Here is a 14870-nt window from a genome sequence, read left to right as displayed (position 1 = left end):
TTTGTTAGAAAGTTATACTCTCAATTATAAAAAGCAATTAATTTCAGATGGATGTGAAGTTAGTATACATAAGTTATATAAACTAATGTAGATACTTTATTTTGAATCTTTTTTTCTTTCTGCTTCTGCAAAGAAAAAAATTGCATTTTTTCAGCATTAGTGATTAAAAAAGGAACTTTTGACTGTTGTGTCAACCATGATAAATGAGTGAAAGCCAAGTTGAAAGTGTGTTTAAATTTTCACATTATAATAGGTATCGAAACTTAGTTCACTTGGGAAATTCATAAAACCTTTTATTATGGTCAAGTAAACATTTTAAGGGAGTATATACATTCTGTCATCTAGTTTTGTGGTGACAGTATGTTAAAATATGTTTTTGGACAGACAGATACTCTGAAAAAATAAGAGCTTCATTCACACAGTTCAAAGAAATTATCACATAAGCACTGGACAAATTTGCCACAGACCCTTTAATGCAAGTACATTATGTAAGAAATAAGATAGGGCAAGGATACATGCTGTGAAATAGTAGCTATACATATTGGGTGCTTTGTTAGACGTAAAGCTGAACCTGAAGTTTTTCTAGAGAAGTTCTGTTGTTACAATAAAGCACACTAAACTATACTGAATTGAAAATGTTGGGACTGGGTTCACATTCAGAACCTGTCCAGAATTGGGGTGTTTGAATCTAGGATTTTGTTCAAACCTGTCTCCAATTTGTTTCTAAAATGATTATTCATTTAATTTTCATTTCGAACAAGCCCCACTCCACCTTCCTCCAACCTGTGCCCTATGATATGCCAATAACAGGCACTGGCAAATAGGCATGTACCTCTGCTTTTGCTCAGGCAGCAGATGTCAGTCAGGAGAGATTTTGTGTGCCAAGCTCTACCCTTTTTTAACTCCCTGCAGGAGTTCACCTCCCTTCTCTTACCCCCCTCCCCTCCTCCATCCTCCCACTTAAGAACATAAGAACAGCCATACTGGGTCAGACCAATATCCTGTCATCCAGCCCAGTATCCTGTCTGCCAACAGTGGCCAAAACCAGATGCCCCAGAGTGAGGGGACACAACAGGTAAGGTAATCCTCACATGATCCCTCCCCTGTCACCCACCTCCAGATAAACAGAAGCTAGGGACACCATTTTTTGCCCATCCTGGATAACAGCCATTAATGGACCTAACCTCCATGAATCTATCTAGCTCTTTTTTGAACCCTGTTAAAGTCCTAGCTTTTACCACATCCTCTGGCAAGGAGTTCCACAGATTGTGCGCTGAGTGAAAAAAACTTCATTCTGTTTGTTGTAAACCTACTGCCTATTAATTTCATTTGGTGGCCCCTACTTCTTATGTTGTGGGAATATGTAAATAACGTTTCCTTATTCATTTTTTCTATACCGGTCATGATTTTATAGACCTCTATCATATCCCCCTTTAGTCTCTTCTTTTCTAAGCTGAAAAGTCCAAGTCCTTTTAATCTTTTTTCATGTGGGACCCATTCCAAACCCCTAATAATTTTTGTTGCCCTTTTCTGAACCTTTTCCAATGCCAATATATCTTTTTTGAGATGAGGCGATCACATCTGTATGCAGTAATCAAGATGTGTGCATACCATGGTTTTATATAGAGGCATTAAAATAGTTTTAGTCTTATTCTCTATCCCTTTTTTAATGATTCCTAACATTCTATTTGCTTTTTTGACTGCTGCTTCACACTGAGTGGTTGTTTTCAGAGAACTATCCACAATGACCCCAAGATCTCTCTCGTGAGTAGTTGTAGCTAAATTAGTCCCCATTATATTGTATGTATAGTTGGGATTATTTTTTCCAATGTTCATTACTTTACATTTATCAACATTTAATTTCATTTGCCATTTTGTTGCCCAATCACTTAGTTTGGTGAGATCTTTTTGAAGCTCTTCACAGTCTGCTTTAGTCTTAACTATTTTGAGCAGTTTGGTATCATCTGCAAATTTTGCCACTTCGCTGTTCACCCCTTTCTCTAGATCATTTATAAATAAGTTGAGTAGAATTTGTCCCAGGACAGACCCTTGGGGGACCCCACTAGTTACTTCTCTCCATTTGGAAAACTTACCATTTATTCCTACCCTTACTTCTGGCCTTACTGAGGAAAGCATGTGATGTGTCTGGTTGTTCATTTAGGAGCCTAAATGGCCAGTCCAATTCATAGAAGAAAAGGCAGGATTTAAGAATATTTCACAAAACAATTTACCACATCTATTTGGATGACAGTGTGTGGACAGGAGAAACTTTTCACAAACTCTAACATGGAATTGCACCCACATAATTAGGTCTCACATTACACCTATATTCACATAAGTGCATTGGAGAGATGTAACTGTCAGAGAACTGGACAGGAGTTTCACATCTTGAGATTCTTTTAAGAAAAAGAAAGGCTTCTCTGATCTGCAGTGCTCATATTAGACCTCAAGTGACTCAGATTCTTCAAAGGATCAGAGGACATTTGATTTGTTTATAATCAGGATGAAAGTCAGAAATATCTATAGAGGTTAGGTGACTGCTCTGGATATTTCCAGTAACCACTTTATCTGATTAACCCAGTTGGCCATTTCATGCATTCACACACAGAGACCTCATTTCTGAAAGTGATGACTATCATGATCTTTGTTCTGTGACACAGGTGCCAGTTTGAATAGAAGGGTTTTGTGTGGGGCATGCAAGGGGCCAGACATTAATCTTACAAATTGTCAGGGTTCCCATGCAACCGAGCCATTGGATTGTCTTCATATTGAAAGAAGCCAACAAATCCCCATAGTTGTTCAATACTAGGGTTGATGGCAAGGATTCCTTTGGAATTTTATACTTAGTTATTTCTAACATGAACAATGCCACCCTCACTTTCCTTTCATGTTTATAAAATTCTCTTTCTCACTTTTGTTGTGGAGGTCCTGGGACTGAAGATTTCTCAGATCTTTTCAGAGAAAGTCATCATAAATAGAGTGAAGGCTCAAAATTGCATTGTTCTTGCATATAGCTTTGGGAGGTAGCAATAACTACAATTTTATATCTGAGTTTGATAACACATTGCCACTGCAGGGAACAAATGAATGTCCTTTGGGCCCCTGGCAAAAAACAAAGGGGACACTCAGATATGATGTGCTCCATTATTTGTGCCTGTTGACCACAGTCACATATAGGTGTTTGACTTATTTTCCATTTAAAGAGGATTGCCCACATCTCCTATGAGATGTCCTGATATGATTCAATCTGCAGCAGTCTTTCCAACATAATTCAAAACCTTGAGGAGGTTGTCTCCAGATAGTGTCGGATGCAGAGGACATTGGAATCCTGCTTTGATATGGTTAAGTGAGGCTACTTGGTTACAACTATATCTTGTACTTATGGGAGATCTGACTAGTCTCCCTTTCACTGGGAAGGCAACAGCGTGCAACTCATCCTTATCAGGTCACACATCACCACTTTCAAAGATTATTTGAACCACCAAATATAGGAACCAAGAGGCAATCCCTGCTGAAAAACTCTTGGGTTTCTGAAAAACCTCTAAGGCCTGAGCCTCTAAGGTCTGATCATCCATTCTGGCTACTCTCAGCATAATCCATATCTGTCCATTATTCATAGGAACAACTTTGAGGTCCCTCTTCAAAGTGGAATTTTCATGGATTGCTAGCAACATACAAATTTCATCCATGATCCGTTAGCCTCCAGCATTAGCCATCAGATACCCAAGTTCTGTGACAGATATTGAGATCCAAAATACAGTATTCATTTAGGCATTTCCTTACCACTACCTATATTCTCCTGAACTTCAGACCATTTCTCCAGAGCAGTAACAATTTCCGGGGAGGGGGAAGGGGTATTTCCTTGGACAAGCTATGCTTAGTTGTCACAAAATACACTACATACATCTTCACCAAGCACACTGACCCTTGTCCGGTTTGGCCAATATACATGGCAAGGGGGCATTGCTGGCACATCACATTAGTAGATGTACAGGTTGATGGGCCCCTGATTGTAGCTTATGTGGTTAGGTCTTGTGATGGTGTCACTTGCACAGATATGTGGGCAAAGGACCATCCCTGCACCAAAGGGTAAATGGACACAAATCAGACATCAAGAAAAGTAACATATAGAAACATGTAGGAGAACACTTTAACCTCCCTGAACATCAGTAATGAATTTAAAAATAACCACACTTTTTGCAAAAAACAAACTTCAAAATCAGATGATAAATTGAAATTAGAGGTATAATTCATTTTCAAATTTAACACAATCAAATTAGGACTAAATAAGGATTTAGAGTGGTTATCTCACTACAAAAGCAGTTTGGTACTCTCACTCCCCACAGCTGAAGGAGAAGTGTGTCACATCCACCTGGAGTGAATTTGCCTCGATAACACTGATCCTACAGTGGATAAGTAACTCTGTTCTTTGCCTCTGTAATTTCTATTCCAATGCATCAGACAAAGTGATTCTTAACCATGAAAGCTGAATCCCAAATAAATGTGTTAATCTCTAACATGCCACAGGACTCCTCGTTTGTTTGTTTGTTTGTTTTGTTTTCAGAGGAAGACACCTACCTGCAGCAAGGTTAAAAATAATCAATTCATTCTGTTTAGCACATACAGGCTGATGACCAAAAGAGACAAGTATGCTTTGTCTGCATCAATATTGTCAAACCATGGTAGATAATTAATATTACACTTTATTGGGGTCGGCAACACTTTTTGACTGGGGCCACTTGAAAGTTTAAGTGGCCCCAGGCTGCCGTGAAAGGAGCGGGGCCAGGACATTTCCATGCTTCCCTGCCTCTGATTGGTGTGTGGGTGGGGTTCTGAACAGCTGGCATTTCCCTCTAGATGTCTGTGCCTCTGGCAGTGGGAGGAGACTTCAGGCACTCTCCCCCCCTCAGGTCAATCAGGGCCTGCAGGCGAGGGAACATGTGAAGTCTGCACTTGCCCTGCAAGGGAGCATTGTACTTAGTCACCCACCAGCTGAGCAATGAGAAGTCTCGTCCCTGCCTGTGGTGCGCAGCACTTAATCAGCCACCAGGGTTGACTCTCACCACCATACACTCCCCTATCCCTAGGCCCTGATTCACCGTGGGGCAGGGGAGCGGCAGGACTTCTGCAAGCTGGATGAAGCAGCTTGGCAGGCCAGATCTGGCCCATGGAGGTCCTTTTGCCCACCCCTGTATTTGTAACTAGTACAAATATAATTTGTTTGCCTTCTCATCTTAGCCACAATGAGTACAAAACCCCATTACTGTATTTTAACCTTTATATTGCAGGCTTGTTACAACAGGAACTGTATCTTTTTTTTCATGTGGGTAGTAGCTAGCCCATTGTAGACACTATTGTAGCAGCTTTATTTAAGTTTTAACATGGTGGTTTTGAATATAGACAGTTCCTCATAGGACATCTGAAAATTCAAATGATTCTTTAAAAGTGTACAAAGAGTTACTTCCTCATACACAGGGAGAAACCAAATTTGACTGAAACAGTAAGGCAAACAGTTCCCACTGTGCTCTTATTTCTGTTATCAGTTAGTTTAATAACCAGCTTATCCATCAGTTGGCACAGCTAGTTTACAGTTGCACTATAGTACATATTCTTTACATAAGTTAAAAGGAAAAAGAAAGTGTTAAACCAGCTCATCTTGGCATAAAGTGAAATAGCTAACTGTGTCCAAAAACATAATATGGCCATGAGGGAACTAGTAGGGTAATTATATTTTGTTAATTTGAAACCAGAGACCATGTTCCACTAAGAATACATGCAGATCAGTGTTTAACAAACCAGCAGGTAACCACTGATTAATACACACATTTTTCTTCTGTTTTGTTTATTTTCAAGTGTTACACTTTTATTTGGAAGTAATCTGTTCCATGATTTTCTCTCTCTCTCTGAACCACTAGAAATTTACGCAAAGTATTTCTTTGGGTTTTTTTTACTACGTTTATATGAATGTATTTGTAATATAAATGGGATGATGTGAGGTTGTTCCCCATCCCGGTTTTCTGTCATTGGTCTTCTAGAAAATGGTTACTGTTAAGCATTAGTACTAGTTTGTCAGAGATTTTTATTTCAGCATTTCCAAAAGCTACGCTGACATAGGTGTTTAGAAAGAGGAAAATGTAATGCTACTGACTCACCAGTGAAAAAAATAGGAGATACCATTAGACACTGTGGCTGTGTCTAATGGGATGCTAATGAGACACTTCGGAATTGCAAATTCCGCGGGGGATTTAAATATCCCCCGCGGCATTTGCATGAACAGGGCTGCCGCTTTTTTCTGGCTCGGGGTTTTGCCGGAGAAAAGCGCCAGTCTAGACGGGATCTTGCGGAAAATAAGCCCTTTTCCGTAAGATCCCTTATTCCTACTTGAAAGGGCTTATTTTCCGCAAGATCCCATCTAGACTGGCGCTTTTCTCCGGCAAAACCCCGAGCCGGAAAAAAGCGGCAGCCATGTTCATTCAAATGCTGCGGGGGATATTTAAATCCCCTGCGGAATTTGCAATTCCGAAGTGTCTCATTAGCATCTCTTTTATGGAAAAGGGTGCCAGTGTAGACACAGCCTGCATGTATTCCTTGGGGAGGTGGAATCATTCCAAATATCACAGGTCATTGTAACCTTTTTTTCTACCCAAAGCCAAATTACAGCGCTTTTCATCAAAACCTACGCTAAGAAAATATGTTTAGTGTTCCACAAATCCAACTGTAGTTTTTTTCAAGAATGGCATTTTCCCCTTTCAAGGCTCATTAATTCTTGTTCATGGAATTAGGAGAAGTATACTGCCCTATTTTTGTTTTTTACCATTAGTTGTTCAGCCCTCAACATGCTAAAACTTTCATATGCTACAGTAGAACCTGTTTATAAGGAAACTGATGTAGTGAAGTTCCATGTATGATGGAGATGGATTAACTTGTTTTACCAACTTTTGAACTTGCGTCTCCTGCTCTCTCTCTGTATAGTAAATATATTTATATGCATACGCTGTATATAGGATATTCATTGATATAAGCATTGTTTTCTAGAAGTTCCATGAATAGGCCATAATTCAGACTTCCTTTAGCTAAGAAAAAGATATTCTGTTTTTCCTTTCTATTGACTCTCCTTGATTAAAAGCATGCATTGAAAATATAGTGAAGAAAACATTTGTACACTTTGAACAAGTTTTAAAATGTCAAAAATGTTTGCAGGATTTTTAATTGTAGTGGATTTACCAATCCTTAATGAATAATGAAATAGAATAAAAATCCAGAGACTGCTTCAAAATACTGCAGTTTAATTTACAGCCTAAATCCTGTCTCAGTATAGCTTTTTGACAGGGTGAATTACCTTCGGGTTTGAGGAGAGGAAGAATATTGTATGTGGCCACACTAAAGCCATTATTTGCAGCCTAAGAGCTAAAGCACACTTCACACAAGTTCCCCAATGGTGAAACTCTCAGAGCCAGATCTCTAGAAGTATTTTAGCATCTTACTCCCATTGAAATGAACTCCCCATCCAAGTCAATTGGGGATCTGGTCTGCAGAGACACTGCAGACCTTGGATTTGTACTCCTTTGAGTGTTTTGGTTTATTGATGGCATTTGATAAACAAGTCACTGAAAGATATATTTGCTCTTTAGTGGTGGATCTGAACCTTCTAAAGGAGGAGGTACGCCTCTACAGCTGTACACCTCGCAATTTCTCTGTGTCGCTGAGGGAGGAACTGAAGCGAACTGACACCATCTTCTGGCCACTCTGTCTATTGGTTAAACGTTGCAGTGGAAACTGTGCCTGCTGTCACCATGCTTGCAGTGAGTGCCAATGCATCCCAACCAAAGTTACCAAAAAATACCATGAGGTATGTACCACATTATGTGTTTCTGTATTTGAGGCCAGAGAAAATCCATTCACAAAATAATCTTTATTGTGAATGTGAAGGCTGACCAAACACAGTTCATAGGATAAGGATAATGTCACTGTACAGACACACATTTGGAAGAAGCTTTCTCATTTACTAAGAGTTTAAAAAAATCAGAACCTCTGCTCTCTTACTCCATTCTTCTGGGAACGTCAGTGGAAAATATAACTTTTCTATTTTTGTTGTAAAACATTCCAAATGTTATTTTTTTAATAGAGGTTATTTTTGTGGACAAAAAGGATTTTCCCCAGGGGAGATACTGTAGACTGAGGAGGTCTATATTTGAATAATCTATCTATGATGGGCTAAATAAGAGAGGCTCTATTTAAAAAAAAAAGTGAATTGAAAAACACTTTAAAACAGCTGGCCCATTTTGAAAGTTATCATTTTACACTTGATAATATGCCAAAGCTGAAGAAATATAAAGGGTTAAACAACAGTAAACGACCACTAGGTCATGTAAAATGTTTCCTGTTTCTGACATTAATTGAAGACCTAAATATATCCATTTAGTTTCTCTACTTATTTCTTGAACCTGTAGGTGTATGGATTCAATGACTCATTATTTATATATATATTTTTTTACCATGCTATAATCCATTTGTAAAGAAATAGATTTGACTAGTGGTAATTTTCTAAAGAGAAAGGAAGTGGCTTATGCAACATAGTGACATGAGTTAATTTACAGTTTATAACAATTTACAACATCTGTTTTCATGTTATCACAGAAATTATAGCTTTCAATAGAAAAAACAGCTCCTGTGAGCACTTTTGAGCAAGTTCGTGAACATCACTGAACTATCTAAGAGCAGATCAACTAATTTATTAGATAAATATGCAACAGTATACCTTTTAAACTATATTGTATAAGGCTTATAAAATTATCATTTTAAAAAGCTATTAAATTTGTATATGAAATTAAAATACCTTCCACAGCTGTGAGTGGAAAACCCTTTTTTTAAACTACACATCACTGAATATCTATAGCTAAAGTCAACATTATTTTTTCCAGAACCATCTGATAATATTTAATTATTAAGGCAAATATATGTGTAATCCTTCAACCAAAAAAGAAAAAAATACCCTGCCCAAAACTAACTGCAGTAAAGTTTGCTTTGACCAAAGTAAATGTCCGTCTAGCATATCTTAATGTCTTAATCAAGTTTGTGGAAAGCTTGAAGTAAAGCCAAAAAAAAAGTAATGTATATTAATGAGCGGAATAAATGAAGAAACTCAGTTGTGGAGTTGACTGTGTTTCCTTTTGTGGTTTCTCTGTCTTCCAGTTTACTGCTACCAGCATTTTGTAGATCATGAGCAAGATATTTAATGATTTACTTAAAAGCCTGGCTCCCAATTGTCCTCTTTCAGGTTCTTCAGCTGAAGCCCAGAAGCGGAGTAAAGGGATTGCATAAATCATTGACAGATGTACCCCTGGAACACCATGAGGAGTGTGACTGTGTGTGCAAAGGGAATACTGAAGGATAAATGTGGCTAACCGTGCTTCTTTCTTTCAAAGTACATTCAATCAATGGCTGGTTCTGTTATGGGGCTTGTGCATTATCTCCTTTCGTAATCTCAGTTGTTTGCTTTGGGGATCTTCCATCTTCAGGATTTACAGTGAGCTCTAAAGAGAGAAGAAACCAAGATGAGATTATATGTTGTGTAAAGGCACTGTTGCTTGGAGGCCCAGTCAAAGGATGGGAGAAAGGCACCGGTGAGGGATTTTTAAAGGTGTATATTGTCTTTTGCAGTTGGCTTGACATTACACGGATTTAAAAGTTTAGTATAACACATTAGAGTGCTCCCACCATGAAGACTTGACTCTGCTTGCTGCCTTACTTCTACATCTCCAATGCATCTGCCCTTTGATTGACAACATTTGGAATCTCTCTTACTGTACTCAACCACTCCTACATGCTCTAAATCCGAGTGTTCTAGGTCTTACAAACTTGGTTAAAAACAAACTGTCTTATTCTGAATTAAACTTAATTAGGAAAGACTGGATGTTTCCACACACGCTATGAAAGTTCCTGCCTTTTAGAAAAAATGGACTGAACCATATGCGTGAATTAAGGAGGCAAGTAGTGAGAAGAACAGTGGTTTTACTTTAATTACTATGCCCACAACTTTTTGTTTGTTTGTATTTTTTATCGTGTACATTTTTATACTCTCCTTTTGACATATAACTATTTGCTTTTTCTAATCTTGTTAAATATATCTATTTTTACCAAAGGTATTTAAGATTCTTTTTTATTACAGCCTAGATCTACTATATTTTAGTTTTGTAAGACTTTCAAGCCAGAGGTATACAGTTTAAGTAACAGAGATGTGCTTACTGTGGCAAAGCATCTATTTCTGAATTTTCTGGCCCTAGAAAGAAGGACAGATCTTGGTGTATGCATTTAAATATAGAAATGACAAATGAAAAGATTTTCAGTATGGATGAAGCTTTATGCTTGCAAGTTCCATGATACTGACAATATGAAAAACAGATGTTGCTATTAACGATTTCAAAAATAGCTATCAAAATCCCTCTATATTCTGGCCTTTTGTCAAATAGAAAAAATTAATCAGTTTTAGTGAGACCAGTTCTGGCTTGTTTTATTGTTTAATTTCTTTGAAGTAGAAAAGTCTACATCGTAATGAGAAGTTCAGTGGCTTGTTGTCTTCATGAGGCAGTGTGTTCATAGACAGGCAGCCATATTTATTGCTCCAGGTGTATGGTTTTTCATTTATGGTTATGTCCATTTAAAAGCAGTTGACTCCCAAGATATTAACTCTGTAAGTACAGTCTTATGAATTACAGTTTTGTTTATGTATGGTATATCCTTTAACCAGCACACTTATCCCATCCTATGCAAATTGGAAAGAAAAGAGTAAAGTATTTTGGTTTTAAAAAGCTTTAACATTATACTTAGTTTATACTTTGACTATTGGATACAGCTTGTAATAAATCACAAAATAAAGTCATAATGCTAACTTGGGAGAAAAAATGTCTGTGTAGTTATGTACTGCATTGGCTGTCTGGTCCATATTAAAGAAAAACAAACCTGAAATATATTTGCCAGGATGAAAATCAACTAGAAAAATTAAAGTCTTCTATACTGTAAGAGGTATATTCTTAGGTTCTATTCTGAATAGCAGCAAGTTCAAGTTCTAGTCACAAACTCTTTTAACCCTGACCTGATCTGTCCCTGTCCCCTGGAGCCTGACCCTACCCCAGTTTTGTCTCTACCTGCAATCATCTTCCTGTCTTACTATCACAGTCTCTTCTATCGCCCTTCCAGGAAAAGTCTGCTCCCCTCCTGACCATCTCATCCCATTCTTTCCCACCTTGGCTTCTAGTTCAAGTCTGCTTCACCTGGGCCTTTTCCACCACCTTATCTGCAGCTCATTTAGTCTGTCTCCTTGCCTAACCAGTCTATTTTCATCACTCACACCCATATCTGATTTCACTCTGCCAGGCCTCAACAGCCAGGAGGACCAAAAACAGGAAAATCCTGCTCCATCTCTGCATCCAGGAATGGTGCATGCTAGTTCTTTCTGAGGGGGTTGTGTATGTACTATTATCTAGTTGGCAATCAGGATGTTGGCAATCAGGATAGCGCATGCTCAGCGCAAACTGAATCTTCAGAAAATGTAGCTGCCATACTCCAGTCTTTACTGAACATGTATGACCTCACATTTTTCAAAGGCTTATACCTAGGCCGAGTTAGGAAAACATACTACTGGAAGTATTAAGGATGAAGTGTCAGTTTCTTCTAGCTTAGATCTCAATCTCTATGTAATGAGGGCATAGGATTCTGTACATTAATGTGCTGATAGCTTATACCCTGTTAATTGTATTGTTTACACACATTTTTAATATACTTGCATTCAGAAATATGATCACTGAAGAAAGATGTTTGGTTTAGGTGGTAGTTTTGAAGAATAGCTTAGATTATCTGTTGGCCTAACTGAAAACCCAGTCTAGACATAATCATTAGTCTTCATTTACAAGTGATACAGGGAAACATGAGCTTTATTTGTAATATGAATAAGACACTTAGTTGAAAAACAGAAAAATATAAATAAATAATTAGGTATTAAGCATAACCTACTATATATTTGAGAGCGTTTGTAAGTGAGTGAGTCTGTCTGTCTATCTGTCTTTTTGTTCAAGAACTCCTCCTAAATGGTAAGAGCCCTGGCCACTAAAGTTGGGAAAATCTTCTTGTATTAAATAGTTGTAGTGGGCTAAATCCTGCAACTTTTTGAAGTAAGGGGCGGAGAGATGCTTGAACAGGATTCATTCAGATAGGTGATGGTCCATCCAGGTCTGGGTTTTGGATGGGAGGGGCTCCTCCCAGGACTATTGGTATATCTTATTTTGAGTAAAGGCTACCAGCACAAACAGGATTTTCAGGCTCGAAAGCTTGTTGTAGTCATACTATATTGCATGCAGGGTAAATACTAGTGAATTTTTGCATTATGCATGTTTTCAAAATTTCCCATCTACCTGATTTAGTATAAGTAACTGTGAAAGGCAATATTTTGCATCCACATTGTGCTGATGGGCACTTGTATATCCTATGCTGGACAATTATATAAACTCAAAGAAGACAGGCTGTTTTTGGAAAGTTTCAGGAAGGAATATTGTGAGGATTTTTCAGTGTCATTACAAATTTGCAAGTTGTAAACATCCATCACAGCAGGAGGGATATGAGTAAAATGAATGTATAGACACAAATACAACATTTGTAGTATGTATAGCATTGCTGATTTATCGGGACACTCCAAGTACCAACTCCTGCCCACAGAGATAAGACTGGAGAGTCTGCCAAGTCAGATTAACAGCAGACAAGACAATTTAACACCAAGATAAAAATATAGCACCATCTATTAGTGGACATGCTGCTGTCTACACTACACTTTACGATATTTAGACACTGGTGAAATGATATATAGTTAGGTTTCTAAGGACACATCTTGATGTTCCTGTTGGCTTTGTCAAAATTATGAGTGTTATCTTGGATTTAAATGCTGGGACATCTTGTCATTTCCACTCTCTGCTCTAATTCCTATACTTGGGTACAATTCTCACAGCAATGGTTTTAGGGGCTATGTTTCAACAATTTCCCTATTCCAGATTATGTACCATTTACAAGAAATAGAAGACATGTGTACAGTGCTTAGTCATTGTTTAGGTCCCCGCAGTGCTCTATGTATACAACAGGAAAAGATGAACACAGGGAATGGTAGGAATCACTCGCGGGGGGCGGGGGGGGGAGGAGAATGGAAGCTTTTACTAATTTTTGTTTGGATGCATTTCTGTTCACTAACATTTGGTCTTTAAATATTGTAATTGAATTGTTTCTAAAGATATGTAGTCGATTATGTAGTTGTCTTTAAACAAAAAAGCCTACTATACTTTGACAATCAAACGTACTGCTATTGTTTTACTTAATATAAATATCAGCCATGTAATCCTTTAAACCATGGAGTAGTTTGTTTATTTTTGAAGATTGTCATGTAAAATTACATGACAGTGAGATCACATTAAAAACATGTAATTTGTTAGTGCCACAAAGCAGACCGAAAATCGTATGCATATCTTAAATCCACATCGGATATTCAAGCAGTAGTCCTATGATTTTCATGAAAATATTATTGCTTGTGCTTTATCTGAAAAGTTAAGTTTTGTCATAGTGTAATCTAGCTATTCATTTTGAATCGGTGATAATATAGACAGTGTTTTAACTTCTATTTTTGCAGGGCTCCAGTGAAGCTGAATCAGTATGTCACAATATGTTGCATGGGTGGAGGTTTAAAACTGGCAAACTGGGTAAAAAAGCCTATGTTCATTGAAATGGCACTGCTAGGCTTTGTTACAGGGTTTGTCAAGCTGAGAGCTGCTGAATTACAATAGCTTGGGCATTTGCATGAGTGTGAGGTAGGAAAAGGTGACAATATAAGTATGTGTCTAATGGGCCTAACTATATTGAAACAGCTGGAATAAAGCAGCCTACTGTAAATATCCAAGGTCAAAACAAAACACCATAGGCAGGCAGTACAGGGAAGGTTCTGCCATGAATCACATCCATAGCCTTACAATTAAAGTATGCCAACCCCATGAGAAAAATGTGGGGTCAGTGAGCCTTGCTGTGAATTGTTTTATGGATACTATGAGCATTTACCTTTCTGGAACTCTTCTGTGCACGAGTGATAGGTAGCACAAAAGTGCTACCTTTGGGTCCTACTCAGTCCCAACTGCTCTCTTTCTTGCTTTGCTGTGTTGCTTTTATACTAGTAAATATAGGCATTCATTTACTGTTTGGATCCCTGGGTATCAATGTATTATAATCAGGTTCTAATTGCACTGCAATTACCTATTAAGAGGTTTTTGCCCCAAAGAGCCCTCAGTCTAAGAAGATTATCACTCTCTTCTACAGCTAAAAAGAGAAGATTCATGGTTTATAACCAAGGAAGATCGGCAAGAAGTATTTATCACGCAGAATCACTTTATCTAACTTGTACCGCGTCTTTGCTTTGGGTACCTGGTGGACTCTGAATGGTGAAAGGGACCATATCAAAGAGAAGTTTTATAGATTGGCAGCTCAATTTTTCCAAAATGCACATAGAAAGTTATGTTGTCTGCATGTGTTCTGCATTTATGGGTACAGAAAATTATTTTTGTCACAGGCTATAATAGATGTGCATTACACATTTGAATGTAAATATGTCCCTTTAATTTACACACACATTCCTGCATTTACTCATTTGTTTATTATAGTCTTACTTTCCCTTTAAATAACCTTAGTTATTAAAAAGTAATTTAACTCTAGCTTTTTTATGTAAAATGTTACTTTCAATGATGTCTTCAAACTTGCAACAAAGTTGCAACTAAAATCAGCAGAAAAGGGAGGGGGTATCTCTGTAGTCCTCAGCAAAGATGACTGTTAATAAGGCCGACCCACAATTC

The 14870-nt window shown here is 37.8% G+C and overlaps 1 protein-coding gene across 4 annotated transcripts in view; it reads left to right on the top strand.

The window, feature by feature from the left end:
• Positions 1-10922, top strand: part of PDGFC (platelet derived growth factor C) — a 199558-nt gene extending 188636 nt beyond the window's left edge. For 3 of the 4 annotated variants that reach the window (XM_075930117.1, XM_075930118.1, XM_075930119.1), the window contains exons 7-8: positions 7632-7849; positions 9278-10922. In XM_075930117.1, the coding sequence (XP_075786232.1) occupies positions 7632-7849; positions 9278-9394 (335 nt within the window). In that variant the 3' untranslated portion in view covers positions 9395-10922. The remainder of the gene's footprint in view (positions 1-7631; positions 7850-9277) is intronic. The other variant, XM_006121850.2, reaches the window with a different exon arrangement.
• The last annotated feature ends 3948 nt before the right edge of the window (positions 10923-14870 follow it).

The sequence above is a fragment of the Pelodiscus sinensis genome, chromosome 5 (assembly GCF_049634645.1).
Source record: "Pelodiscus sinensis isolate JC-2024 chromosome 5, ASM4963464v1, whole genome shotgun sequence".
Classification (NCBI taxonomy): Eukaryota; Metazoa; Chordata; order Testudines; family Trionychidae; genus Pelodiscus; species Pelodiscus sinensis.
The sequence above is the reverse complement of the archived record's forward strand: the minus strand, read 5'-3'. Positions and strand labels throughout refer to the sequence as shown.